Raw genomic sequence first — 25,645 nt, forward strand, 5'->3', positions numbered from 1 at the left:
AATGAAGCACAGGGGAGGGGGGTAATTCTGCCTTGGCCCTATAAAACACCCCTGAATTTATCAAGCAATCTACTTGTCACTTTATTTCTTTCTCAAACAGGCCAGGCTATAAACAACCTAACTGCTTTTAGCCAGGAAGAAGCGGGAAATACTTCCCCAATAAATACTTCACTTTCATGAAATAAATTAGTAACACAACAGTTCTCTGGAGGAGGGAGATCACCCAGTCAGGGTCAATAAAAACCCTGGCAGCAGAGGTACAAGGAGCTCCGGCAAAACCCTTTAGCAGGAGGTCCACTTCATTCTGGTCAACAGAAATCTGACAGCTTGTTTCTTTTGCCAGACCTTTAGGCTCATCATCGCTTCAAAGGGGGAGGAGGCGCAGCCGGAGAGTCATCACTAAAAAAAAGCTGGACGGGGAATTGGGAAAAAGCCTTAAAATGTCTCCACCAAGCACTAGCTCACTAAACGACTGACACAAGTCCTAACCCAACGGTGCCGAAGAAACCAGAAGAAACTGACCCACAATGGCCCTCCCCCCCAGTCTTCAAATGCAACTCTTAGAGAAGGTAGCAGGACAGTCCATATCTGCACCCCATCTCTCCATCTCCTGCCACCACTCCACAAGGGCCAGGGTGAAGGGCACTGGGCTAATTTGCCCGGAACATTCAGAAAGATGAAAAATTCATTTTCACGCAGACCCTGCCCACCCCTTCCCTTCCCTTCCCTTCCACCAGATATGACATGTTGCCTGCTCCTTCCTTTCCCACCTCCCTCCCTCCCTCAAGAATGCGATTCATTCTCCGGGTTTCTTAGGGTACAAAATCTCCTGCTTTTTGATCATGGGACAATGGAACTTTCTCAGATAAGGCCGTTTGTGTATGAGTGTTATTCCACAGACACCAAAAAGAAAAAGAGAAAAGAAAAGAAAAAAGAAAAGAAAAGAAAAAAAATATCAGCCCAATGTCTCCAGTCTAACGAAGGGGACTGAAATATTAATGGCAAGTCTTCCTTTTGGACAACACAGACAGCATGGGAGGGAAAGTCAAGGAGGCACTCCTGTGGTTTGCTGTGATACTTCCCTTGCCCAACTCTTGTTTCTCCCCACTCCTGGGGGAGGGGTGTCCATTCAATTCAGTTCCCATACAAAGCAGATCTTTTGACAACTAAACATGCCATTTCCTTTCCAACCTCGTCCTCCTCCTCCTCCTCCACTTCTGCTGTGTTCTAGATATAAAATCCTGACCTCAGAAAAGGTCCAGCAAGGAATTTTTGCCTCCCGACCAAAGATGCAATCTATAAGAAGTGACTAGGCCCATTACTTCCCTGTGATTTCTATTACATCATCATCTTTGTCCTCATCCTCGTTGGAGCTGCAGCCCACCTCAGAGACCTCACGGGTGTCAAATGGAGGCACCTGAGACCGAAGGAGGCCCCCCGCTGGATATCCCGTGTGAGGTGACATGAAGCCAGGGTAGGCAGACGCCATGCTCCTGGGAAGGCTGCTGGATAAGACAGGGGCTGGAAAAGGAGCAAACATCCTGGGCTCAGAGAGGAGTGACTGTGAGAAGGGCAGCGAGTAGTTGGAGAGCACCCCCGTCATGGAGGGGTTTAACATGAAAGAGGGGACGCTGGCGGTGGCTGAGGTAGCAGCAGAAGAACTAGCAGTGCCCGCTGTCAGCAGAGGGTCAGTAGTCACAGGGAACATCAGATGAGGATCTGATAGCAAGCTAGGCAGCTGGTAATAGGAGGAGCCTGTGCCCATGTACAATGAGTTGCCTGCTTGGGGAGCAAATGGATGGGTTAAGTTGTGGTTTAAAGGGACAGAGGGCATGGTGAACCCACCAGACACAGGGTACCCACTTTCATATGGTTGACCCGTTGTTGGCAGTGAGCGTTTCTTCTGCTGGTGATGGGCTTGCTCATCTGGACCAGATGGTGAACTTGACTTACGCTTGTTCCCCCGTAAGTCCAGCACTGAGTGGCTGTCAGCATGTTGACTAGTGGCTGGCAAGGCTGATGAAGAAGCCAAACCATGGGTCCCTACTCGTTGCTCAGTTCCACGAGCTGTTGCATGGGGCGCATTGTCTTTCCGAGTGGGATATCCAGGTGTAGTGTTGGTGGTGGGAGAATTGTGTTTGGACTCACGGGCAGCTGCCGCCTCTGCGTATTGCTGCAGTTCACTGATGATTTCCGGACTGTCTGGCGAAAGAGGCCGAGTGAGCTCCTCTGTGTTGGGAAGTTTGGGGGATGAGTCATTGTGTCTGCCATTGCTTGTGGATTCGACCGATGGACCCTGGGACCCTATGTAAAGCAGAGTATAACAACATGTAAAAAAAGTAACCAGAAATGGCACTAAAGGTTCAGAAGAGGTAGTAGAAAAAAGCAGCCTGATTAATGAGGCAGTAGGCTACTTTGTTTTCAGTGACTCATTTCGGTGGCGGATGGGGAATCTAAATTATTATGGGCAGTAGGGTCTAAGAAAAGTTTACAATAGTGGTTGAACCAATCCATCTTTCAATACTATGCATTACAATATCCTTCTGAGCTGTATAACATGAATGAACTCAGACTTTTTCTCAAGTGATACTCAAACTAAAAGCTTACAGCCAGAGATTTTAGGACATAGCTCTTGGTAAGCCGGTTTCACTGCAAGAACCAGAAAATCTCTTAAAGAAGAAACCCAGCAATTTCCAAGAAAATGGAGAAAGGAAGGATTCAAAATTCAGGTGTAAAGCTTTTTTTCTCAACACAATTTAACAGGCTGGAAATTTGTATTTTTTTTTGGGGGGGGGGCAGGATGGGTGAGGTATACCTGTACCTTTTTACTGTAACAGATCAATCTTGTTCCAAACTCTCTGCTTCTAGCATTGTCCATGCAAGCACTAGATCTTAGAAAACGCATCTGTAAATGCTTGCATTACTTGCAATTACCTGTATTCTAGTGACAAAAATGGAAGAATATTGCTCCAATGTTGCATCTTTTTCACTATTTGTCTTTTCATTTCCCTACTCAATTTAAGGGGTTGATTTTGGCATGGGTTTTACAAACTCTCCTGTTTACTTTTGTTGTACAAGATTTTTGACAGAGGAATATACAGATCAATTTTCTTTTTGACATCAGTTCCAGGCTGTCATGTATTTGAAAAGAAAAAGCTAATTCTTAAGAGAAGTTAAAATCTACATAGATCTACAAAGTCTACATAGAAATACTATATTTAAAAAGTTATGAAGCATGGTAGAAATGTATTACGTGAGTTCAAAATGTATTCAATGTCTGTGATAATTAATGACATAAAAAGTCTATAAATTAAAAACTGAGAGTCTTAAATGTATGAAAGAAATATATAATTAAGTCTGGTTTATTTAACTTCTAGAGATTTTGTTCCAAGAGATATATGGCCATTATTTTACCATAAATATGGTAAAATGCACCACTTTACAGAAAATTTATTTTTATTACAATGAAAAGCTGATCCAAAGATATTATCTTAGTTTTTGATAAAACAAAACTGAAATTAAAACCATGAAAACCACGTTTCTTATTTCCTTTGTATGAATGGAATAACTCTGGCATAGATAATTTAACTGGGTGTTAAAAAGAGTTCCAAAATGTATTAAATTGGTAACCCCTTAGCAAAGTATAAAAGCCATAACAGAATACCCACCTTGTAAACACATTGTCAGATCTTTCTCTTTCCTGTTTTAACATTAATTAAAATGCTAAATGTTTATTACTTTTTATTTGTTTCAGCGTGATTCTAATGTAATTTTCATTTTTCTAACAGAATGAATTTTCTTTTAATGTCCATTCTTCTAATGTCTACATTTTATTACTGTTGTTAGAAAAAATAGTTTTGAATATATATAATCTCTTTGAAAGCTTTCAAAATAAAATGGTGTTCACCTGAAGCAACCATGCGATGATCTTCATTGCCCTTTGGCTTTCCAGTAGTTCGGATAGCAAAGATCCGCCCATCACTGGTCCGGATGTATGTTCCTGGGGGAGAGATGGATCATAGCAGTTAAGCCAGACTTCCCGAATTTTGGGGGATGGGGGGGGTGGGGGGATGTCAATAGAGCATTTTACAGGTATAATAAGACAGCTACTATCATTCAAAACAACAGACTTCTAGGCTTCTCTGTTACAATTTATTTGACAATTGTCTGTCTACTAGCTAGATGGACATGCCTCCAGCTGCTCATCATGTTATTTTCTAGGAATGTCTCTGGAGACTATAAGGAGACTAGGGGCATTACTAGAAGTATTAATTATGCTTGTGACTTGGGCTCTGCATTGTAACATGCTAGCTCCCCGTTACATTTTCTTATTCAAAGAATATGTAAGAAGAATTTAATTAATTGGGGTGCAGAATCTCGCAGCAACCAAGAAAGGCTGTATTGGTTACACGGGGACATATAAGCATAGAACTGGGAATACAGGTGTTGAATCATTTCTGCAGGATCCATTCTGAATTGGTCACCGGGACCAGAGATTTGTTCTTCCAAGCTTTCAGGCTTGTGCTGGAGCCCATCAGGGAACTTCTCAATCTCCAGGATGTGTCTGGAGATCCAGCTTCTTCACATCCTGGAGATTCAGAACTTCCCTGAGAATGGGGTCCAGCACTAGTCTCCTGTTTCTCTGTGTGTTAACCTTTGACTGGGTGAGGTATTGTAGGGCAATAATTTTTGAACCAGGGGACGTCAAATGGGCTTACAAAACGAATCCAAAATCATTGACCCGTGACTCCCATGGGATTGAAATTTGGTAAATTTTATGAAACATTTTATGATATTAAAAATATTAAACAATATTTTAGGACATAATACAAAATGGCATAAATTCCATGTGGTCAACTCCTGATGTTTGGCTGTGTTCTACAGTTCAACCTGGGCTATTTTCAAGGCAGACACATCTCTGAATATCTCCCCAAATCTTTTCGAGTGAAGGCAGCACTTTAGAAGGATTGCCATTGTTGAAGACATAGAGGAATCCGGTATGGAAATATCTCTGAAATGATAATCCAACTGGTCGTGGGTTGTCTAATTCCCCCTAATGAGGTTATTGGTTTTACAACTCCATTTTGTATGGAGTTATAAAATGCATTCAACAATACAAATTCATTCACTAATAACCTTGGTGTATTGTACGAAATACAGGTAGACCTCATTTAACAAATATCACGTTTAGCAACCAAAGTTATGATGATGTTGAAAAAATAACTTTACAAGCAGACTTTGCATTTATAATGATTGCAGCATGTGACTGCCATTGTCACCAGTTTCCAATAAACAAAGTTAATGGAGAACCTGGCAGTAAAATCACAAGCCCTGGCCTTGTGATGTCTTGCTTAACCTGTGATGACTTGGTTAACAACTGAATGAAAAGTGACCTAAGTCTGTTGTGGTCATGTGTTATTTCACTTAGCAATTGCGTCACTTAGTGACAGACCGTTGTGGTCATTAAGTGAGGATTGCCTGTAAGAGGTGAAAGAAAGGTTCTTTGCAGAGCAGCCAAATAACTAGGCCTATGAACAATTTACAATCAGCTCTCCTGCTGCCTCTTGTAATTGACCATTTGTTCAAATTCTATATTTCTGAAAGGCCAATGATGTTTAAAGAAAGGGGGATTTTAAAAAGCAGCCTGCACAATAAGTAGCATCCAATATCTGGCTACGTTAGTACTGAGAAGGTGAAAGCAGAACTACTAAAATAAAGATTTCTGGCAAAAAATGAAATGTATTCTGTCACTTGCAGATCACAAAACAACAATGTGCAGAATTCCTTACTTGGAAAGGACAAAAGCTCCTTCAACCATCCTGGTAAACTTGATTCTATCTTCAAAATATCTTTATAAAAACATGAGATGGCTAATTACAATCTCTACTGTAATTTCAAACTACTACCACATTGTCTATATTAAAACAGGTCAATAATGAACAAATGTATGATCAAAAACTAATCCTGAATGTGATCCATCTGAACTAAGAAAATCAATCGATCAAAATATGTTAATTTGAGGTATAAAACCATGTGGAACTTCTTTATTGTATGGAGATTTTCCCAATGGCATTTTACTTTTTGAACAAGAAATGATAGAGTAGAGAAGAAATATAGAAGAAAAAGAAAAAATGAAGTCCACCCTCACCCCACTTTACAAGGTAAAATCTGTAATAGAAGACTATCTCAATTACCTTTAGTCCCACGGATAATATGTATGCTTTCACCAGCGCTGATTCTTGCCTGCACATCTGTGGAAGTGTTCGTACCTGGAATCACTATATCTAAAATGGATAAAATAATAGCTATGTGAATCACTGCATGAGGCTTCAAAGTGGATTGTTAAAAAAAAATAACATCTTCCAAGTATTTAGTATTTGGCTGGGTATTATATAAAACACAAAACCATTATGTATTTATATGTTTTAAAAGTACAGCAGGAGAGAAAAATCTAGTAAGAAAAATTATATTAATGGATAATGCTCTATTTTTAACTATTAGTTCAAGAAAATGACGAGTTAACAAAGGAGGATGCAGGAGTGACATTTCAATCACTCTCCTTCATCTTTTCAAGTACTTTGTGTTTTTGTAAAATTAAAAGACAAACGCATGTACAAAAATGAATAAGCCGCCAACACATTTAGCAGCTGGGTAGAGTGCAGAATTTTCATTAGGCATGTTATGTCTGTACGACCAAATGGTTTTGCCAATGTTTTCTCTTTGAGAAGGGAAGAATATTCTCTATTTCCCCTAGGGCAAATATCAGGAAGATAAACATGTAGAATGAATTAAAGTAATGGCAATTAAGTTTTGTTTTAGACCTATATTAAGACTAGATCTTGAGCCTTAGAAATGTGTTGCTGTCCTATTTAATTCATAACAACGAAGGGTCAACATAAGATTCTGTTATCAGCGAACTAACCTCAATGTGTTCTTGAAAAAAAAATTCTCTATTCGCTTTTGGTGAAATCTCATTTCCTAAGAAAGTGCAATTGCCAAAGCAACTGACCTGTTGTGGTGACAATCTTCTGCACGAGAACCCCAGCTCGTTGCAGGTAATTGATGGGGAAGTTAATAGCGGGATTGGAAATCGAAGCTGCTCCCATACTGCCTAAGGGGACATGACGAGGCATCATCGGAATAGGGGTGGACTGAACAGGACGCACGCTTGCCACTGGCCTGTCCTCACCTTTGAGGCTTGGTCGCCTACAACGCAAGGAATAAGTCAACGGGATTACAGAATTTGAAAGAACTCAACAGCCTCTTTTCACAAGCAAGACCTTCCACTCCATCACTCTCCTGGTGGTCACCCTGCTTCTGCTTAAATAACTCTTCCTAGATCTTCCACAAGAAGGGAATAAGTACACTAAAAGGACTATGAGCTGTCAATAACATATTAATTTCTCCATATGCAATCACCTAAGGAAAATCTTTAATAAGTGATATACTAAACAGAAATACTTTCATTTTCTCCCACATTGGGTCAAGAAATCAATAATAATGAATTTAAGAAAAATACCTAATATCCTAGGTGGGAAGTGTGTACTACTAAGCCTGTGTGCTGTGGCTTATATGTGCTACTAGCAAATTAAATATTGGTTTCCCCATCGCAATAAGATTCTGCTCAATGCACTCTAAATATCGACTCATTTTCTATATCAGCTTCAACTGTTCACGGCTACCAAGACGACAATACCCTCCTTTGTTTCACCTACGTTCTGGGGACCATGAAGACACTGCCAAGAGGGGAGAAGTAGGAGATAAATTTTGCTACTCCCGTTTAGCTTCATGGAAAGGAACAAGGCACCCACCAATTCCTTTGACTGAAGGCAGGAATATTTGTCAGATTCTGGTCAGTGACTGGGTAATACTGAGCATAGGAAGGACGGGTATAAGGGATAGATGCACGCTTTTCTTCCTCGTAGCTCTTTTTTGCCGCTTTTTTCTCTGCCTTGGTGAGCTTGTGCTCTTTACGATCAATTAGTAGTGATTCATGCTGGAAAGGCTCCTGTGGTGATTAAAGCAGAAGGAGGTTGCATCTGAAGCACACTGGTTTGTTGAAAGTATCACAAAACAGCAAGGAGTCAAACAACAATCCCCCCTCCCCTGAACAATCAAATAATCCTCCAAGTGTTCTAATGAAACAATTAGGACCATTTTGATATTATTTTATATAATTTAACATTTAATTCCTCCTTGATAACATCAGGAGCATGAGGTTGCTCTTATCTTTCAAAACTCTTAGAAATACGCATTTAGAGTTATGCCACAAATGTTTAATCTTATGTAGGAATGGGAAGGAACCTTCTCCTGCATCAGTGTATTTTTTAATTTATTGAATATAAAGATAGTCCTCAATTTATTATAGCAGATGAGACTGAAATTTCCACTGCCAAGAAATGCAGTTATAAGGCACATCGGCATTGCTCAGTGATAGCAATCCCTGTAGTCCTAGTTGCAGATGTTAACCAAGTTAGGCAAAACAGCTCCCTGCTGACTTCCCACAACCAATATCAATGGAGAAGCGAGCAGGAAGTTGCCAAGTCCCAGCCAGCAGGGATGTCCACAAAAACCAGAGCTCCATTCATATCCTGGCCTCAGTGCCTCTGGAGAAAAGCCAAGCCTTCATCTACAGTAGGAACCCCCAAACACTTCAGCTCATCAACCCTTTCGTGAACGTTTCAGATTGTTCGACACCACCCCCCAAACGTTATAAGAAAATAATTTAAGAAATATCATTTTAACTAACAGCAGCAGGAATAGTAACAACAAAAACAAGAATGGATTGTCCCGTTGACTTTTGGTGGTTGATACTGACCATTTTGAGGAACCCAGATCTAGAGCCATTTTTATTATCCAGACAGATAATCAAACAGTAAGATTGCAAAAAAAAACAACCCAAAAAACTAGAGATCAGTCCTTATGCCCGACTACAGCCAATATTAAAGAAGTAGATTTTACCTGCATAATACTTTCTATCTCCCCACCCCATCCTGAATTACCACCACCACTTCTCTCCACGCCCTTCAGATCTGATCTGGAGGATCCTCCAACTCTTCGAAACAAATGTGGTAGTCATAAAGTGAGATAAAACTAAAAAAAAAATGGTTGCAGTGCAGAAATGGTATTTACCAACGAAGTAACACTGTTGAATCCCACCTATGATGAAATCTGTGAGCAATATATTAACTCTGGGCTTTCCTTGACATGAAAAAGCATCTCGTTATACCCTATCCCTTGAATAGATTGCATCTGATCATCAGAAGCATTTTATAATAAAACCATAAGGGACAGACATAGGTAATTCGATGAGACAAATTTTCTCGACTTTAATTTCTTGCAGGCACCCACACATTCTTAATATACTTTATCAGATGTAATTCTTTTCAGCCAACTTATTAAAATAGCAGGGACATGGGGATTTTTCTCTCCTTCCTAACCTTGGTGATGAGGTGAGGGTACTTGAGACAGGCCTGCTGTAAAACAGATTCCTTGCTCTTACTGGGGTGAACTGAAGGCTGGGCAGGCTCAGCTTCCTCTTCCACAAAGTGCAGCAAGTTTTCCACCTCCCTCCTGGTAAAGTTCAACACTGGATTCAAATCATCCACAACACGATCTAAAGAAAATACACATTGATCACCAAAGAGGAAGAACTGCTGTTCCCGCTTCATCTGTATCTCCGATAACATTCCCTTAACCTGTGATATCAGCGAATTATTGCACCTTTAAAAGGGGTGGGTGGGGTAAAGATGGGGACAGCTGGAAATCAGAGACCAAAGAAAGCTGCGTACTGCATGGCAAGATCTGCCTAAGGCAAGGCACGATCTACCTGACATCCCTTGTTTGGAGATCTGACGGTCGTAAATTTTCTTTTCCAAAGTGAAATCAGAAACTAGTCGGTAGATGTGGCAAGGCTTCTTCTGTCCATAGCGATATACCCGACATACTGCCTGTGCATCATGGCATGGATTCCAAGAAGCATCAAATACTATCACTCTGTTTGCACCAATAAGGTTCACACCTAAACACCCAGCTCTGGGGGGGGGAAAAAATGAATTGTTATTTTCCTGGCCCTGAAAAGTTGCCTGGTACTGTATACTGCACTTGTAAATCAAATATTAATTGGGATTTACTGCTTTGTTCAAAGTTTTATATAAATTAATGTTAGGATTTAATAATAATAATAATAACAATAATAATAACAACAACAACAACAACAACAACAACAAAAACAATAAAGTTTGAAGGGCCCTTGAAGGACATCTAGTCCAACCCCCTGCTCAGGCAGGAAACCCTATACCATTTTGGACAAATGGCTGTCCAGTCTCTTCTTAAAAACTTCCAGAGTTGGAGCATTCACCGCTTCTGGAGGCAGGTTGTTCCACTGGTTAATTGTTCTAACTGTCAGGAAGTTTCTCCTTAGTTCTAGACTGCTTCTCTCTTTGGTTAGTTTCTACCCGTCGCTTCTTGTCCTGCCTTCAGGCGCTTTGGAGAATTTGAAGATAACAGATATGGGAAAAAACCAACTAAATCCATGTGGAATTCTAAATGCTCTTTAAATGAAGTAGATTCGACCCTTTTTCAGGATAAACACTATCTACTATTCTTCACAGTCAATCGCATGTCTCTATCCTTATTCGAACTTACCTTGTTGAAAGAAGGAAAAGAGAAATAGAAGTGTTGCTAGGATCATTGAACTGGTTAATCAATCGTTCTCTCTCTGAGGCAGAGGTACTTCCATCCAATCCTATGTGAGAAGAATTAGATTATTACAAAAAATTCTGCATAAATTTCTATCAGAGTAAAACTAAGTAGAGTACAAAAAGTATAATTGTTTGAAAAGGCTAATGTGATACACGAATAGGGCAAAATCCATTTAAAGCTACTTCTAACTAAAACATTATTCAAAATTTTGTAAGCAATCATATAAATACGACCACATGCATGATCACTTCTATCATGAAAAAAATGTAAGGAAGGTAGTATTTTTCAATATTGGAGGAGAGGTAATGTATGGTAGCCAAAAAATCGGAAGGCCTGTGACAGCACTTTCTCAAAAAAAAAATTATTAAAAGAAATAGGTTTTCAGAAGCTAGGTCAGAGCACGGAGTATGTCATTCCATGCATCTGGTGAAGTTTCACAAAAGTTTATATCTTTTCATTAAATGTATTAGTTTGAAAAGATGCTACCAGATTTTTTTAGTATGTTTTAAGATCTGCCCAGCAGCAAAATCTCTATAGAGATTGAAGAACATGCTATACTTACTATAATAATTCACATTTCGGACCCAGTTATGGATTCCTTGTGCATCCAAGCCTGGGGGAGAAGGCACTGGCCTTTTTGCTAAGAAATCTTCAATGACAGACAATGTAGAAAGGCTTTGGCTATAAAAAGATAAGAGTTTCTTTCAGACTGACAAAAAACACATAAATGCTTGACAGTACAGTTAAAGCGGCGAAGTCTAGATTCTGTTCACACTGTCAGTCAATTTTATATATGATATTATATTCCATGTAAGTTAATCCATCCTCACTGTCATATTCCTGACCCAATGGAGGAGTAGGAATAGGGCAACTATTTCAAATTGAGAGAAGAGAGCCAATTAATTGTTAATATATACATAAAATAATGATGACAGGCAGAATAGTTTCCATATTATCAACTGAAGAAACCCAACAATGGAGCTATACAGATAGATATAAAATTCTAGCCGTTTTTTTTTCATATTTTTCCAGTTCTTTTTCTAAACTGTTACAGTTCTAAATTTCTCCCACAAAAAAGTAAGTTCAGGTTGCCGTATGCCACACATTTTTGATAGTATCATAAAAAGTGGCCTACAATAAAATCAATAGCCTGAAAGCTAGCCATCAGAAACATAAAACATATCTGAACCTTTAATCCCAAATTTTAGTTGACTGACTTAGCTACTTAACCGAATACCATCATTTTACACAAAGTGAAGTAAGAGTTCAAGCACCCTTTTTTGAGTTGACGATGTCAACTACAGTCAAAACCAACTGTATCTCAGATGTCAAGAACCTTATAAGATCATGGAAACATATGGAAGCAACATTAAATTGCATCCAGATCTTTCACAATTTAGAAAACCATGTTGAAAAATGTCTCAAAATCAAATGCAACCACAGCAAATCTTTTAAAGATAGGAATAACACAGTGCTCTTTGCTAGGTGTTCTTCAGTAGGCTGAACCCACTGCTATTTCTAAGCATCTTGTAAGGGCAATCTTAAACATGTAGGAAATCAACAAGGGGTTTATTAATAGCAGAAATATAATGAAAATTCTCTGTCCACGAGGTAATATTTTAATGAATAGTTCAGTTGGAATTAATAATATTTATTTATTCACACTGCTTTACAACATATTTTAAATGTTTTCCCACAGCCTTTTACCTGAACACCAGTATTTTATCTCCAAGTTTCACACTTTCGTCGACTACATGAAACAACAGCACCATCTTAGGTGAATTTTGTAAGACTCCTGTCTGGTAATCGCACAGGATATCTTTAGCCTGCAGGTAAAAGAAGAACATAGTGACATTTGCTGTATCACAATTCAATTTATAACTCAAGATTTCCCTAATATCTTGTATGTCCTTATAAACATAATCAGAAACAAATTCATTCATAAGCAAAATAATGGCAAATCCTTCCAAAAAAAGGCAAAAAACTGTTTCTCATAGAACATATCCCTTGACAATTTCTTTATTATCCTCCTAAATACCATAATTACACTAGGATTTGATTTAAAAAACTTTAAGCCTTCTCATATACTGATGGACACTAACCAAGGAGAGAACTAACTTAGAAATAAGGAGAAATTTCCTGACAGTTAGAACAATTAATCAGTGGATCAGCCTGCCTTCAAAATCTGTAGATGCTCCATTACTGGAAGATTTTAAGAAGGGACTAGACCAGGGCTTTTCAAACTTTTCACCCATTGTACCACTTTTAGGATATGGCAATATCCGAGTACCACCAGTCGGCTAGCAAGGTGTCAAAAACTTGATGACAAAAAAAAAAAAGGAAAAAAGTGATAAAAGTACAGCTAGTCCTCGACTTACAACAGTTCACTTAGTGACTGTTCGAAGTTACAATGGCACTGAAAAGCCACAGCTGAGCAAGACACCTGCCTGCCCACCCGGCCGCACTCTTCCTCCTGTCTGAGGTTTTCATTGTTGTGAGCATTTCTGTTGAGGATTGGTAGCAGGGGTGGGGTGGGGGGTGTTTGGTTTTTATTCCCCCCCCCCCCGTGTGCTGGGTGGTTGCAGCAGGTTTTAGTCACTTCACGTGACCCTGAAACACTGTGACCGTCATAAATATGAATCAGTTGCCAAGCATCTGAATGTAAATCACAAGACCCTGGAGATGCTGCAACATTCCAGCTGATCGGCGCTTCTTCTGGGCTCAGCAGAAGCGCCAGGATCAGTGCTGCTTTCCAGCTGATTGGTGCTTCTTCAGGGCTCAGCAGAAGCACCAGGATCAGCGCTGAGCTCCACCTGGCGCCTGGTGCTGATCCTGGTGCTTCCGCTGAGCCCTGACAGTCCCGAAGAAGCACCAATCAGCTGGAAAGCGGCACTGATCCTGGCGCTTCCGCTGAGCCCTGACAGCCCTGCAGCTGCAGCCATCTCTCGCTCAGGCTTGTGCAGTGCTGCCACCAGTTCAGCTTTTTCTCCTCCCTCACTACCCTTTTCTAGGATGGTCGCGTACCACCTGCCAGGTGCCAATGTACCACAGGTGGTACCCGTACCACCGGTTGAAAAGCCCTGCTCTTTGGGAAATGAGGCCATACATAGCATGAATGTAATACATTTGTGCACAGGTAGATGTAAGATACTGCTTCAACATCACCATGCTTAAAGCAAAAGGAGGAGGGAGTCAAAAACATCAAGAGTTTTGATTTTGGTACTCACCCATTCATATGTTACAACTTGATTGGCTCTTTCCTGAAATGGATTGAAGCCAATGCCCTGAATATACTTGCTATTGGTAGCCTCCCCAATAGTAGATGGCAGAGCATTGCTCTCTGTTTTCACTTTTATGCCTTGTGACTGGCAGCGTGAATTGGTACTAGCTGTGCCCAGGTCATCCACATCCAGATCCTGCTCATTTGCCAAATTTTCTTTTTGCAATGCTTCATATAGCACATCAGGGTGATTCCATATCTGAGAGAGGATGGCAAATTACTTGGCAATTATTATCAAATACTTAAATTATTATTTGTTATTACTTCTAGGAGTTTTTCATTCATGAGACTGGTGACTATTTTCTTTACCTACAGTTATGGTTGCCTCACTGAACAGGGGGAGCATGAACAGCAGCAAGTTTACCAAATTTCAGAGGGACAGCCAAATTAGTCTCTTGTAGCAAAAGCAACAAAGAGGTGTGTGGCCAGTCTTTCAAATAAACATATAAGGGATGAGGAAACACAGTAAGGCTTTATGTAAGAAAAGCCTACGAGTCGGAAAAGTTTAATTTGCAAAATTATTATGATTAAAAATGCAGATAATCTTTTCATTTCATTAATACTGCTGTGTCCAGGTAGTCAAAGCACACTAATCAAAATACCCTAAGCCAAATTGCAATCCAAAGCTTTGTATCACTGGTAACTAGTATTCAGAGAATGTTTAGAACTTCTTATAGGAGGGAGACTTAAAAGATGGTTGCGTTCGGCATTATCCCCATATTGTTCGAAAAAATTAGACGCAGCATTTAAGATGTGGAATGAAAACTGGCCTCTAAATAATACTAATATCATCCTAACTGTTATATTTTCATAAAACCTACCCAAAATACTGCTCTCTTTTTATTAAAAACACACCTTACAACAAACACAGAAGGCTTTAAGTGGGTTCAGTCCCAGCCAGCCGCTGTTGCCTGCTTCACGAAACCTGTTCATGAACTCAGTATAAAGAGCACGCTGGATTTTTGACAAACGCACTAAGATAACATGTTCTTCCTTAGCGGGAAGCTGAACCTTCAGCACGTTGTGCCCTCGTCTACAGAAACAAGAGAAAAGAACATTAGGAAAGAAGTTCCTCAAAGTCTGCTCTCCGTCCCTCTATTAGGAATGGAAAGGAGTAAGCACCAGACACCTCAATTTAGGTATGGTTATTAATAAATGTAAAAGAACAAGTGTGATCAGCACTTTATATGTGGAGATTAATTTTCCACAGCCGATTATTGCAAAATCTTAAGTGTTTGGCCTGTAACCAAGTATAATCTCGCAACTGAATATTTACTTCCACGTATTATAATCTATGATGAAATTACATTTAATGTACATACTTCAAGCATTTACACTATCAAGCCCTCATAAGTTATTTTCATATGCCCAAAATATTTACCAAAGCAACCTATTATTATGAAACTAGATTTAATGGCACATGCACCAAAAGGGTACTGCTAATGATGGCCTAAAACAGTGGTGGTGAACCTATGGCACGCGTGCCAGAGGCGGCACTCAGAACCCTCTCTGTGGGCACCCATGCCGTGCCCCAGAGATGGTGAGGGACTGGCCCCTGCCGCCCTGGCCCCGCCCATCCAGTCTGCCGTGACCACTGCGGCCACACCCATCCAGCACCCGGTGATAAATAAGTGGGTTTGGGGTTGCAGTTTGGGCACTGGATCTCTAAAAGGTTTGCCATCACTGGCCTAAAATCTAATCCGTCCACCTGATGAACCAAACACTTCCCATCCACTCATTATTTAAATACTTCTTCCGAAGACTGAAGGACTATGAATGTGGCAAATGGCCTCACCTTTGTACAAAGCCTTCCAACAGGCTATGCAGGACATGACTGCGATACCGCATTAGACGAACATCATGGGAGGTGCTGTCAAGACACTGTCCGTTCAGGATAGGGCGCTCAAACATATTACTGAATTCCTGCCGGGTACCAAGAAAGTCGGGGCGTACAAAGTCTACCATACACCAATATTCAATTAAATTGTTCTGCAGTGGGTAGCCAGTCAGAACTACCCTTCGCCGAGATCTGATGCTTTTCAAAGCCTGAGAGGTGCTTGCATGACAATTCTTTATCCGGTGTCCCTCATCACAAATGACCACATCTGGTCCAGGCCGGGATAAAGCTTTCTCAATTCCTGAAAGGGAAAAAAAATGTCTCCAAAGGAATCTATTCTACCCTAGTCTTAACTGAAGTGGCATAATTATTAAGAATTGTGCTAAATCCATTAAGGAGTTTGGAGAAAGGAAAATGAGCTGCTCAGAAATTATTACTTAATTTCAGAAATCTCTGCTTCAGTTTTCAAGACAACACTGATAACAGAAAGACACGTCACTTCCCTGTCTTAGGCTAGATAAGTATCATTTAAAATTCCCAATGACATCCTTCACTGAATGCAGTGGCAAGTGAAACTAGAATACGTGTTTGCTATGGAAGTTTATTTTTTTAAAAAAGCAGCAAATCAGTGAAAAGCAGTGAGAACTGGGACAATAGTAACACAAAATCTTTCCACAAAAGGCTGCATTACAGTAAAGAAACATGCAGCAGAAGAGTTCAGAGAAACTCTGCTTCTAAGCATTTTATGTTAATAAAGGAATTATAAATTAATTACAGAATTCGTACAAACTAGAATATAACTTTTCTGTTGAAACAGGAAATATATTCCTTAGTACAGGATTCTCCAAACTTGGCAACTTTAAGACTGGTGGATTTCAGTCACGCTGGCGAGGGAATTCCTGGAGCTGAAGCCCACCAGCCTTAAAGTTGCCAAGTTTGGAGACCCCTGCCTTAGTGGTTTCCTGATTTCAGAATGTCTGTCTGTTCACGTCCAAATGCTAATAAAAATAGTCGTCTAAGAATTGTATCATTTAAATGGGAATGAAAGATATACGTAAAAGGAGGTTTGTGGGTTCTCACCTTTTAAGAGCTCCTGCTGACGATCTTCTTCATCCACATCAATAATGACAGGGCCAGTTTGCTTTTTGCTTTTCTTTTTCCTGCCCATAGCAAAGGATTTCTTCAATGAAAGTAGGCGGTACATCTCATAGCCCATCAACAGTACACCACCATCTGTCACCCAGTCAGTTACCACTTTGGCACGTGCTGCAGTGGTCCTGAAAAAAAAACAACAGGTAGGCAAAATACAAACGGGACAGGCTTTGTGAAAAAGGAGAATTTAACTCTATATGCATGCATGTATAGTCAAAGTCTATTTGGAAAGTCAAGCTAGTTCAAAATACAATGGATAGGACAAATCCTGCTATTAACTGTGGCTGTCACTAACCTTAGACCAGTGGTTCTCAACTTGTGGGTCGGGACCCCATTTGGGGTCGATCGACCATTTCATGGGGGTCGCCAAGCAAGACTGTCCGCCATTTTTTTTGTCCGCCATTTTCCCCCCTTTTCTGGCAGGTGCCTTACCTCCCTTGGGCTGGGCCAGCTGGTGGTCGGCCTGCTCCGTCTCTGCCGCTTGCCAGCTACGCCTCGGCCGGTGCAGGGGGCGGAACCACGCATGCGTGGCGCTCCCGGGCAGGGAAAGTCCTCGACTTACGACCGGTTGGGTAGTCCTTGACTTACGACCGGTTTAGTCCTTGACTTACGACCGGTTTAGTCCTCGACTTACGACCGGTTTAGTCCTCGACTTACGACCGGTTGGGGTCGCGGCATTAAAAAGGTTGAGAACCACTGCCTTAGACTCTCAGTGAGCCTAAAGTATTTGCACTCAATGTCACCGGCTTCCACTTACATTTTAAATGCAATATGGTGCTCACTGTTTTCCACTGTGAGCATAATATTCTTCCTATATGCTTAATTTATCTGGGAAGGTTATTGTCTTTTTTATATTTTGTAAGAAAATAAAAGAGGACAGTATTGTAAGACTCGGGACGTGAGCAAGTTGAGATGGGAATGTAATGGATGGTATCCTACTTATTTTGGCAATTATACTTATTGCTACACTGAAATTAATCAGATGTTGTCATAAATAAATCTGTAGAAATTACCAAGAGAACTTTCCAATATCCATAAACAGGGCGCAAAATGCTCCAACAGCAGCAATTATAAATAACATCTCCAAAATAGAATTAATTCTCCTTACTTGTGTTCATCATTCAAAATGTGGACTTTAAAAGTGCGAGGCTGAATCTCTTTTGGGTCATAGTCAGCAGGAAGGGCTTCTGGCGCTGGAAGCCACATGTTGAACTCTGCTAACCAGTTCTGAAGAGTATTTACCTGTAAGGAAAATGGCAAGAAAGAAGCAATGGGATCCATTCATTACATATTTCATTCTACAAATATCTTAAAACACTGAAAAAAATATTATACAAATATTTCACGGATAGGAAAATTTAAAGAGGCAAATACAGAAGTTGAGGAACATCAAAACTTGCTAAGTATTTGAAAGATCCTTTGTCCACCTAAGCAGACTCAAGTAAAGAGTTTCGCACAGCCTACTTACAGGTACAATTGCCAGGACAGTCTTTGCTTCAATATGACGGAAAAGTACATCCAAAAAGGAGATGACTTGCACAGTCTTGCCCAGCCCCATGCTATGAGCTAAGATACAGCCAAACCCACTGCTGGTTTTAAATCTGTCCAGGGATTCCACCAAATTATCATATAGGAAACGAATACCACCGATCTAGAAAGAGTAACAAATAGTGTCAAAGAGATTATGGACGGGTACTATCAAGTTAGTGGTTATGGACCTAATTTGTAAATGCAAAACCACAAACACAGGCAAAAAAAATCCACTGAGGTTTATATAAATCAATGACATGTCATAGTAAAATGTCTAGAAGAGAATTTGGTGACAATTATGTTCAGTTCTGCAGCAGAAATTTCAATACCTGGTGAGGCTTTACTGCTCGGGCAAGCTGAGGAGCCAGATAAATGTCTTCTTCATTTGGTGGATGGTTGATGTTAATAATTACTTGCCCTGAAGCATCTAACTGATTTAGAGCATCATTCACGTGGGCACCACTGCTCTCTTCAGTATCATCATCCCCTTCATTGCCAGAATCACTGCTGTCTACAATATGGAGGGCTTCATCTTCTCCTGAACTTAATTCTATCACTTCTGCAACACAACCAGATGTAGAGGATTAGCATATCTATTATAGTTTATAGTCAAACATATACGGTGACTTATGACCCTCTGTCTTCATCTAGTAAAAAGTGGAAAAGGGCAAATAATAATAATAAAAAAAATGAAAATATGAAAGTAATCATATTGACTGATTCCGATTAGTACCGAGTTACTAAACACTTTGTAATGGTTTGATATGGCATTTATTATGCCTAGTCAATTTCATACATTTTTATCCCTAGTCAATTTCATAAATTTTATCAGTTTCTAAAATATTTTTCAACTTGGAAATGTTCTTTCGACAAGCCCAAAAACTGTCACTAAAACCCTGAAATAGAATAAATGATGTTTTATTTTCAAACAAAGTACTGTGATGACAAAAAAAAAAATTAAAGGGAGTTACTGATTAAAATTCTTAAGAAATAACATTTACTTGTATTTTTCAAAAAAAAAAAAAAAAAAAAGGAACCGTGCTGAGTGCAAGATACAAAGGTGTTGGAAGCCATAATGCAGGAATGAATTTTCTATCCATTCTTACCATCTTTAATGCTATGGAGTCTTCCTTTGGAGTCATCCTCACTACCACTGCTGGTGCTGTCTAAGCAGATGACCTCTTCATTTAACACTTGGGGGGGAAGCTGAGCAACATCAGCAGTTCTTAAAGCAATTTCCTCTAAAAACAAAGCAACAAACTCAGAACATAATGGATGGAGAGAAAGTCAGACTAAAAATTACCCCCACTTCAGTTCACCCACCAAGATTTGATACCACTGAAGTATCTTAGTTGTACCAAATTTGATACAACTGATTATATAAAAGGCTTTTCTAATATACTTCAAGTAATGTTTTGCCTGAAGTTACGCAGTGCTCCTCTTAGTACATTCCAATTTCTTTTGGTAGAGTCTACCGATGAGCCTCTATTTCAGACTCCAATGTTAGAAGAACACATTGTTCAAACTTTTATCAGGACACTAAAATCAGTTCGAAAATTTTCATTGTATCTGGAATCAATAGCATGAAACTGAAAATTAATTAAACATGCCTATTCCCATTTATATTAAACATTGAAAACATGCAAGAATTTTGGATATATGCTCTACCTCCACTTCAAACATTGTATGGTGATCTAAACATAGCAAACAACTTTCTTTCTGGTTCATTTTCAATAATTATTAGTACAAATTACCGCAGCTTGACTAAATTAATTAACATGTCCTGAACTTATTCTGTGCTGCAGCATATCTAAACAGAATCTGAATAAATGAATCAGAATTTGTGAGATTTGTTGTCAGGACTTTTGCAGTTTGAAGATGAGCGGCAAGTCTGGCTAATTTTTTTTTCAAATTGCAGAGTCTCTTGCTTCATTTGCTAGTATGAAAAGTAAACTCCTTCCATAGAGCATTTTGGATGCCATTCTCATTATACAGAGCAGGTGCAAATAAAATCTGCTTGCTAATTAGTCCTGCTGCATTGCTGAATAGCCCAGTTTTGAGAAGACCGCTTGCTCCAAATTTGAAAGAGGATAAGGAAGCAGAACAGAAGACTGCCCATAGCGTAATCTAAAGGTACAGCAGAAAGGAGTCAGAGGATGGACAGGTCATACCAGTCAGTGTAATGCCTCCTAAGGCCAGTTTGAAATTGTGGATATTGGAAAACATCCAAAGCTTTACTATAAGCATTTACATATGTTGCTCCATTTTAATTGGTCTGAATATTCTAGGTAATGCTATTTCAGTAAGCTGACATAGAGATAATTATTGCTTAATGACTGTTCTGTTTAGGGACTGTTTGAAGTTATGATGGCATTGAAAAGAAGTAACCTTATAACTGATTTTTGTACTTATGACCTTTAAGCATCCAACGTTCATGTGATTGCCAGATGCACATGTTATTACTGGCTTCTGACAAGAATATTCAGTGTAGAAGCTGGCAATAAAATTGCAACTCATGATCATGTGATGTCTTGCTTAACCACCATGGGTGATTCACTTAAGGACCTCACTGCTTAGTGACAGAATTGCCAATCCCAATCGTGAACATTAAGCAAGAACTACCTGTATATTTTTTTAGCCTCTCGCACGAAGTTTACAGTGATTTTAAAATCTTGGAATATTTAAGAGGAATTAATAAAAGAATAGCTCACTTAACATAGAGAAGACACCAGGTCTCCATTCCTCCCCATTCTCCTCAGTAAAGGATAAAAAAGAATGGGGCACTTTTGAATTCATGAAGCTTGAACAATTAATAATGGGTTTTAAGATACTGTACATTTTCAATAAATATAAGTAACAACTTTGATCAAAATGCAGCTCAGACAACACATAAATACAAGAAAAATCTTTTAAGTAATGACTTCATTGACTATATTCATGTTATAATTATATAATTTGTTCTAACTACAAATGCTGTTGTTAGGCCTGCTCTATTAAAAATGACTAATTTTTACAATATTTTCATTCATTCTTGTTAAGACAAGTATTATCTTTATCACTTCCCTGAACTGTATATTAACATAGAAATCAATTTGTATTATTAATATGATACATAATTCAGATATCAAAAGGAAAAATATATTAGAGAAAAATAGACACACAGCGGTTCACAAAGGTACTTATTATATTCTCCTTTTTTGTTTATCCAGGGATCAGGCAGGGCATGAATGTAACAATAAAACAAACACTATACGATGGAACAAAGTTAGTATGCTAACAGGATTAACCATTATTAGTTGCCTCATCTGGCTTCAATTCAGCTTTTGGTTTAATACTTTGGGAAAAGTTTACCTGGAAGAAACTCTAAAGGTACAGTGGGGATGTTGGCTGGGTAATCCTTCCTTTGCTGTTCCAGCCGTTTTCTTCTTTCCAGTTCCTCCTGCTGTGCTGCTTTTGTCACAGCCTCCAACTGGTCTTCCCGCAGCAGCTTTCTGAATGCACAAATAGAAAAATATATTATTTCCAAGAAATATATCAATGCCGTTTCAACTTGGTTATGTCAATGGCAAATGAAAACTGACTTGCTCTTCTTCGAGCAAAGGAAATGACAAGAGTCAGAAAAACTAGCTATTTTTCATTTGTTGGTGGAAGGCAAGTGCCATTGTATATTGCATATACGGGAGGGTGGGAAGGACAAAATTTTAGTTTTTAGCCAAGAGTAGGAGAGTAAAATGAAACTAAAGTAGTTGCCAGTAAATGGTAATTGCTGTACCATTAAGGACAGGTGGGGGTTTAAGGCAACAATAAAAGAGAGTGTACATAGTGTGTAAAAAGGAGATGTTACCTAGTTTGGTAACTAAATTTCTACAAGCAAACAACCAAGCTCAGAGAGCACCAAGGATTCCACAGTTTAAGGCAGACATGTCAAACGTGCGACGTCACGCAATGTATCACGACGGTTTTGCCATTGCCGGCAATGCGGTGGGCGTGGCTTCCGGATGACGCGTCCGGCCTGCGGGCCGGTAGTTTGACACCCCTGGTTTAAGGCAAGGCAACTTAGAATATAATAGACAATTGCTTTATATATCATTTGCCTTCCAGTTACAAAGAAGTGGAAAACAACATATGCTAAAAAACAGAGTAATAAAAAACAAGACTACATTGGAGGCTAGCATGGAATTGAGCAAGGAGACACTTGATGCTGCCGTTTAAGGGCTGATGCACAATGTTAAGAGGGATGTTAATTATTATTTGATCCCACCTTCCTGGACAACTTCTGTCCAGTTTCCCATCTTTCCTTCTTAGGGAAGGTGGTAAAAAACGTGATTGTTTGGCAATTTCAGAGGGTCCTGGATGAAACGGATTATCTGGAACCCTTTCAGTCAGGATTCAGGCCCATTTATGGGATGGAAATGGCATTGGTAACACTTGTTGATGATGAGACCAGGATGGGGATAATGCAACCATCCTTACTCTCCTTGATCTCTCAGCAGACCTTGATACAATCAACCATAGTATCTTGTGGGGCTGGCTGTGGGGTTGGATAGTGCAGTTTTGCATTGGTTTGGCTCCTTTCCAAGAAATATAGGAGGTCCAGTCCATGGCCACTCTTCTGTAGTGTGTCACAGGGCTTGGTATTCTCTCCACTCCTTTTTAACATCTACACGAAGCTGCTGGGTGAGATCATTCACCACCAGGGGTAGAGATATCATCAGTAGGTTGATGATATTCAACTTTATATCTCCACCCCTAGTGATCCAAGTGATGCCTTTGCTGCCCTCTCACGGTGCCTAGAGGTGGTGGGGTCCTGGATGGGTGACCACAGGCTATGGCTAAACCCTGGCAAAACCGACTGGCTTTGGATGCACATTCAAGATCCAAGACTTTACCCAACTTAGTTCTGGATGGGGTTGCACTACACAAACAGACCCAGTATGCAACTTGAGGATTCTATCTTTGTACAACTTTGATTGCTGTGCCAGTTGCATCCTTTCCTGGATCAGAGACCAGGTCACCTCATGTCTGCAATGTGCTCTATATGGGGCTAGCCTTTTAGAGCAAGGGTCCCCAACCTCCAGTCCCTGGACCGGTACCAGTCTGCAGCATGCCAGAAACCAGGCTGTGCAAACAAGCAAAGCCCCATCTGCAGGATGCAGGCAGCACATGAAACCACATCTCCTCCGGTCCATGGAAAAACCTCTTTCCATGGAATCAGTCCCTGGTGCCCAAAAGGTTGGGGGTCGCTGTTTTAGAGCATTCAGAAGATTCAACTAGTGCAGAGTGCGGTGTCACGTGTAGGATGACCCGTGTTACACCATTGCTCTGCAAGGTCCCCTGACTGCCAGTCTGCTTCCAGGTACAATTCAAGGTGTTATTATCTTTAGAGGCCTGCAGTTACTTGAGAAACTGTCTCACCCCACTGGGACTGGACCACCCCACCCGCGCTGGCAGAGGAGGAATGCTGTGGGCCCTGTCGGTAAAGGAATTCTAGCTGGCAGGGTCCAGGAGAAGGACCTTCTCTGTCGTGGTTCCTGCCCTATGGAATATCTTATCCCCTGAAATGAGATTGGCACCTACCCTTCTGTCCTTCCACAGGAGCCTGAAAACCTGGTTCTGCCAGATGGCTTGGGACCCTAATGAGGGAACACCACATTGGAGGTGGTTATTAAATTCAGAGGCAATCCCACCTCTCCACCTGCACATCCTATTCACTCCTTCTCCATCTTTTAACTATTTTTATTGGGATTTCTATTTTTTATCCTTTTAAAGATATTTATTTGTTAGGTTTTTAATGTTTTAATGCTGGAAACCACTCAGAGTCATTTGCTATCAGATGGGCAACAAATAAATTAGATAGACAGACAGACAGACAGGATCTCTTTTGCAGAATTCAAAGTTTCAAGAAAGAGAATAGTCAGTATAAGATTCAAGTACAATTGATTCTCATAGCTTCATCACCTCCACTGGTTGTCAACTCAGCTATTCCAAAAATAAGTCACAGAGAAAACTTTAATGTGTCAGATATTGCCCTTAGGCCAAGCATATAAGAGAACATTCCACTGTTGTTAGTGAAAAGTGGAGTTTGTGAATTCCAAATTTGATGTTACACTGCTTCAATCTCTTTTTATTTATCAGTTGTAAGTTGTGAACTATATATTATCCATTGTATCACTGGAGACAATGAGGGGTAGTGGAAACACAGCTGTATGTGCAGATGCTCCATGATGACCATCTGCTTTCACTAGTTCTGCCCCCCAACTTATTTACTTATTATGGAAAGCATATGGAAGGCAAAGAGAGTAGAATGCTTGCAGGAACTAATTTTGCAGCATTTAGCCATTTGAGACATTTCTCCATCCGGGCAAGAGTAGGGTAGCCAAAGCAGCTTACACTGTTGGGGAAAGGATTGAGCTTAGGGGAAAACAAAGCAGGGACATGTTCAAAAGTCAGACAGGCTTGATCCAAGTAGATCAGATCAGGCACAGGGGCGAGAAACTTCATATGACTGGTATAAAGGGAAAAGGATCACCAACTCTTTCACAGGGTATTATAGAAACTGAAATCTCGGTATAGTTATGATCAGTTTTCTTCCCTGAAACCATGAAAGCAGTTTCTTAGAACAATTATCAGAGATGACTGTAATGTTTCCTCACTAATTGGATTTTAGTTCCTCTTTGTCTAATGCAGTGGTTCTCAACCTTTTTAATGCCGCGACCCCAACTGGTCGTAAGTCGAGGACTAAACCGATCGTAAGTCGAGGACTACCCAACCGGTCGTAAGTCGAGGACTTTCCCTGCCCGGGAGTGCCACGCATGCGTGGTTCCGCCCCCTGCGCCGGCTGAGGCGTAGCTGGCAAGCGGCAGAGACGGAGCAGGCCGACCACCAGCTGGCCCAGCCCAAGGGAGGTAAGGCACCCGCCGGAAAAGGGGGGAAAAAATGGCGGACAAAAAAAATGGCGGATAAAAAAAAATGGCCGACAGCCTTGCTTGGCGACCCCCATGAAATGGTCGATCGACCCCAAATGGGGTCCCGACCCACAAGTTGAGAACCACTGGTCTAATGCTCTTCTACACAGACCATCATAAACCTGGATTCAAGAAATTATCCATGAATATTGTGTTAGTGTAAATATTAAAACTCTC

The 25,645-nt window shown here is 40.2% G+C and overlaps 1 protein-coding gene across 1 annotated transcript in view; it reads right to left on the reverse strand.

The window, feature by feature from the left end:
- Nucleotides 1-1,274: 1,274 nt before the first annotated feature.
- Nucleotides 1,275-25,645, reverse strand: part of RAD54L2 (RAD54 like 2) — a 53,717-nt gene continuing 29,346 nt past the window's right edge. Inside the window, exons 4-22 of the mRNA XM_015832413.1 lie at nt 21,855-21,994; nt 19,610-19,744; nt 18,833-19,062; nt 18,442-18,624; nt 18,082-18,215; nt 16,902-17,098; nt 15,780-16,122; nt 14,840-15,017; nt 13,932-14,183; nt 12,412-12,530; nt 11,267-11,385; nt 10,648-10,747; nt 9,830-10,035; nt 9,441-9,616; nt 7,812-8,008; nt 7,010-7,206; nt 6,195-6,284; nt 3,908-4,000; nt 1,275-2,304 (exon numbers count right to left, since the gene is read on the reverse strand). Coding sequence (XP_015687899.1) covers nt 1,319-2,304; nt 3,908-4,000; nt 6,195-6,284; nt 7,010-7,206; nt 7,812-8,008; nt 9,441-9,616; nt 9,830-10,035; nt 10,648-10,747; nt 11,267-11,385; nt 12,412-12,530; nt 13,932-14,183; nt 14,840-15,017; nt 15,780-16,122; nt 16,902-17,098; nt 18,082-18,215; nt 18,442-18,624; nt 18,833-19,062; nt 19,610-19,744; nt 21,855-21,994 — 4,075 coding nt within the window. The 3' untranslated portion in view covers nt 1,275-1,318. The remainder of the gene's footprint in view (nt 2,305-3,907; nt 4,001-6,194; nt 6,285-7,009; nt 7,207-7,811; nt 8,009-9,440; nt 9,617-9,829; nt 10,036-10,647; nt 10,748-11,266; nt 11,386-12,411; nt 12,531-13,931; nt 14,184-14,839; nt 15,018-15,779; nt 16,123-16,901; nt 17,099-18,081; nt 18,216-18,441; nt 18,625-18,832; nt 19,063-19,609; nt 19,745-21,854; nt 21,995-25,645) is intronic.

The sequence above is a fragment of the Protobothrops mucrosquamatus genome, unplaced genomic scaffold (genome assembly GCF_001527695.2).
Source record: "Protobothrops mucrosquamatus isolate PMUCROS unplaced genomic scaffold, P.Mucros_1.0 scaffold_25, whole genome shotgun sequence".
Lineage (NCBI taxonomy): Eukaryota > Metazoa > Chordata > Lepidosauria > Squamata > Viperidae > Protobothrops > Protobothrops mucrosquamatus.